General features: G+C 32.6%; 1 protein-coding gene across 1 annotated transcript; it reads right to left on the minus strand.

Moving 5' to 3' along the window:
- Positions 1-2,411: 2,411 nt before the first annotated feature.
- LOC136777838 (piggyBac transposable element-derived protein 4-like) lies at positions 2,412-4,058 on the minus strand. The gene has a single exon (XM_066734428.1). The coding sequence runs from the start codon at positions 4,056-4,058 to the stop codon at positions 2,412-2,414; it is 1,647 nt and encodes a 548-aa protein (XP_066590525.1).
- Between the last annotated feature and the right edge of the window lie 378 nt (positions 4,059-4,436).

Consider the following 4,436-nt stretch of genomic DNA (forward strand, 5'->3'; position numbering starts at 1 on the left):
TGTTTTTCCTATACCAATCACTAAAATTATCAGTCTTATACAATGTAGCATTAGTCGTACTAATGTTTTTATCATCACTCTGGTCCTTAGAGATGAATTGTCCGTTAAATACACAATTAACCTTAACACTATTTGCACTAACAAATACCTTATCTATACGCGTACGCACTAATACTTCCGCGTCTACTAAAAAATCCTTAGGCTCTATATAATTACTATTAACTACCATGCCGCTGCATATTCGACTTCGAAACGCCGAATCAAGCTCCTCCCAGGTAAGTCCTTGTACGTCATTGCTACACCCAGCCCCTGATTTAATATAATTCAATTCCCTCTGCGCTCGTAGCAACAGACACTTTATACACGCGATTTCGGCAAAATTCTTCTGACGCGTTCCAACGGGTAAAGCTCGATCCGCGTTGCTCAATCGTCGAATATGCTCGCGACATTCCAGTACCCACGCATCGTACTCATTCGCACTATTAATTGTAAAAAATTTTCTTCGCAATTCAGTCGACATTTTGTGTGTTTCTTAAAGAAATGACTCTGTCATACGGTGAACAACAACAACAATAAATTAATAATTGCGAATGCGTCTCTCGCGAAGAGTAACGCTTATATATATATCGAATAGAGAATGGAAGTAGGGGTATCTACACATCCCATTGTTTCGTCCGAGATGCATACTGACATTGATATACATTGTTTTTTTTTTTTTTTCAGAAGTCTTTTATTCCTTTATATATTGATCATATACAGATTTCATAAAGTAAACATTTTGCAGTGAACATATACCATAATGATTCATACACTTGGGTAACGGTGGTTCGAAATTTTTACTCCATCCAAGACTAAATTTACCCCACTCACACTCCTTCGCATTGTATATATTTTCTAAGTTGCAAATTTTTCTCAACCAATCATATTTCTCCCGTCCTTTCACGAAAATCCAATCCTCTCCCTCGTACGACGTTACATACTTTCTTATTACATCTTTATGCTTGTAATAAGGCGAATGACCGTCGGTCCAATTGAATCCATGTCGATTAAAATAAAGCCAACTTTAAAAAAGAAAAAATTATATATAAAACATTACATTTAAAAAAAAAAAATACTTACTCATTCTGTTCTCTCTCGAGATCGCTCAACCAAGCTTCTTGAAATGGTGGTGAAAATACATTGTGATACACTTCATTATCACGCAACACCGCAAATTCTTTAACTATAAAACTCTTGTCGGTCAATACAAAACCTTGAAAATCAACGAATGTCGGTGTCATTATCGTCGTCGTCAGTCGCTCGATGCAATACTGAACGATCTTTTTTTTGTTGCATTTAACCCTTTGCGGCACAGTGGCACGGTACGGTGCCACCTTTTTAAAAACAGTTTTTTACAATTTTGATGTAGTTTAAATTCAATTAAACCAATGCTTTTTGTTTTTTTATGATCGTGAGATGTTACACAATTAAAATCTATGCAAAAAAGGTATAAATTTGTTTGTTAATTTATTTGTAATAATCAATAAATTAAAAAAAGATCCTTTTTTTTTTAAAAAAAATCATTATTGAAGAAATGGGTAGCTATATTCGTAAGGAAAAAATGATACAGGGGTTTTCGGGGTCGCTGATTACGAATCTGATGTCAAAATTTAGAAATTCAAAATGGCGGATCCAAGATGGTGGACAAAAATTTCAATTATTACCGTATTTCAAAAAGAATTGGTATACAATAGTTTTCGGGGTCGCTGATTACGAATTTGATGTCAGAATTTAGAAATTCAAAATGGCGGATTCAAGATGGTGGACAAAAATTTAGATTATTACCGTATTTCAAAAAGAATTGGTATACAATAGTTTTCGGGGTCGCTGATTACGAATCTGATGTCAGAATTTAGAAATTCAAAATGGCGGATCCAAGATGGTGGACAAAAATTTAGATTATTACCGTATTTCAAAAAGAATTGGTATACAATAGTTTTCGGGGTCCCTGATTACGAATCTGATGTCAGAATGTAGAAATTCAAAATGGCGGATTCAAGATGGTGGACAAAAATTTAGATTATTTCCGTATTTCAAAAAAAATTGGTATACAACAATTTTCGGGGTCGCTGATTACGAATCTGAACTCAGATATTTGTGAAAAGTGATTTGGAATAATCAGAAATTCAGTATAGTAAAATAAATAAAGAAATCCGCTCTTAGCCTAACCCAGAGATACGAACGAGGACGTGGCGGTTATCATCTCCATTTTTTCCATTTTTTTTTTTACTTTTTTCAGTATTTTTTTTTATTTTTATAATTTTTATTTTTATAATGTTTTTTATATTTATATAAATATTATTGTTTTTATTTTCAACATCATTTTCAAACAATTTCTCACAACTTTTTCATATTAATTTTTTTGTACTTATTCACGAATGATAGATCAAGAAGCAATTTCTGTCCGATTGTAGACATAAAGGTACATTGCACAAATTACACATCCAATGAGTCCGTGTATTATTTGTTTTTGAACTGCAATGTGTACATCGTCTCTTATTTTCAATATGTATAGGCATATGAGCTGATTGAAAACGCCTTTTTTCAATAGATACTTGTGGTTTTTGAGAACCGATAATTGAAGGCTGTCGCTTCCTTCCTTTTTTAGTTGGAACGGTTCTAGAAACTAATCCATCTACTAAATGTAGTCGAAACTTTTTCAAAGTCACAGACTTATCGGTATTTATTTTTTTATATATGATAAATGAATTTACAACCGCCACATCAATGAAATACCAAAATATTCTGTGCCACCATTTTTTAGATTTTCGATCAATTTTGTATGTGGATATCAAGCGGTCTGCGCTATCAACGAAACCCATGTATTTATTGTAATCAGAGCATATAACAGGACAATCTACTTTTACTAAAGTGCCATCTCTTTGCCTTCGATTTACAGTTGTGACTTCAGATGGATCATGGTAATTTGATAGAAAGTGTACACCTTTTTTATCCATCCACTTTATCCAACTAATACCAGTCTTGGATGTTCGAAAATCATATTGTCCACGTTCCATTTCTTTGTCAGATATTACAGATTTTGGTAGTCCAGCTCGATTAGACCGTACCGTTCCACAAGCGAATATGTTATCTTTCTTTAGTGAAATCAATAAGTCAACAGCAGTAAAAAAATTATCAAAATAGACGTGATGATTCTTGCCAACAAGTTCACGGGTCAGATCCTTGACAACGCGTGCTCCTAACTGTTTTTCACAACTTTCCGTTTTACCGGTATAGACTTGAAATTCACAAACGAAACTAGATTCATCTGCTCGAATCCAACATTTATATCCACGTTTTATCGGCTTAGCTGGTAAATATTGTTTTAGGCTACTACGACCTTTGAATTTTATCATAGACTCATCGATTGACTGATATTTACTTGGTTTCCAATATGTTTTGAAATTTTTTTCAAGACTATTTAGTAATGGCCTCAACTTATATAATTTATCGTAGTTCGGTTTACCTTTCTTAGGTTCTGTCCGATTATCAGAGATATGTAAATTACCTAAAATAAATCCAAAACGAACAACAGGCATCAATGATTGCATAAATGAATCATTCAATTTTGGATCAGATGACCAGTAATCACGATATGAAGGTAGTTTTTTTATTCCCATCATAATATTGATTCCTATAAAAATACGTAATTCATCTTTCGTTATCAATGTCGCATTAGGTTTATTGTTTTGTATATAAATATTTGTTTGTTGAACTATAATATCTAAAATATCTTCTGAAACAAGACATGAAAAAATTTCCAATGGAGATTTTACATTATCAGGGATATTTGGTCCAAAATCAGCTGTGAATGGTCCGCCTGTTCTCTCTTTTCCTTTTTTCGTCCATGTTTCATTGCCAGAATATTCTTGTTCATCTTCATCTAAATCATTCTCACTTTCATCCTCTTCTACATACTCATTTTCTACATCAATCAGATTATACTCATTCTCATCAATATCTGAGTCAGCAAGTCCATCTATAGACTCCCCATCACTAGGAATATCAGTAATTTCCATTTCAAAAGACAGATAATAAGCAATAATTTATTAACTTTAGGATTGAAGGAAGAAGAATAATAACACCACCAAAGGGCTGTGCACATCAAAATATCATCAATGAATTTTAAAAAGTGATACCAAATTTAGATACCCCAAATTATAAATGTATAATAAAAAATGAAAAGTATTTAAACCATCCCGTAACAGTTATATTGAGACACAAAAGATAAAAATAGACATAAAATTTGTATCAACAAGAAATCATAATTATGAAATTCTGAAAACAATACAATGAAAATAATACCCTCGGTAATACGCGGTAACTGAATAATAATAGTATATGATTCAGCATGTGTAATTTACTTGCATAGGTACGTGGAGAAAGCAACTACTTAT

The sequence above is a fragment of the Prorops nasuta genome, unplaced genomic scaffold (genome assembly GCF_024137725.1).
Source record: "Prorops nasuta isolate Cenicafe-Biocafe unplaced genomic scaffold, Cenicafe_Pnas_1.2 PNAS00012, whole genome shotgun sequence".
NCBI classification, from domain to species: Eukaryota; Metazoa; Arthropoda; class Insecta; order Hymenoptera; family Bethylidae; genus Prorops; species Prorops nasuta.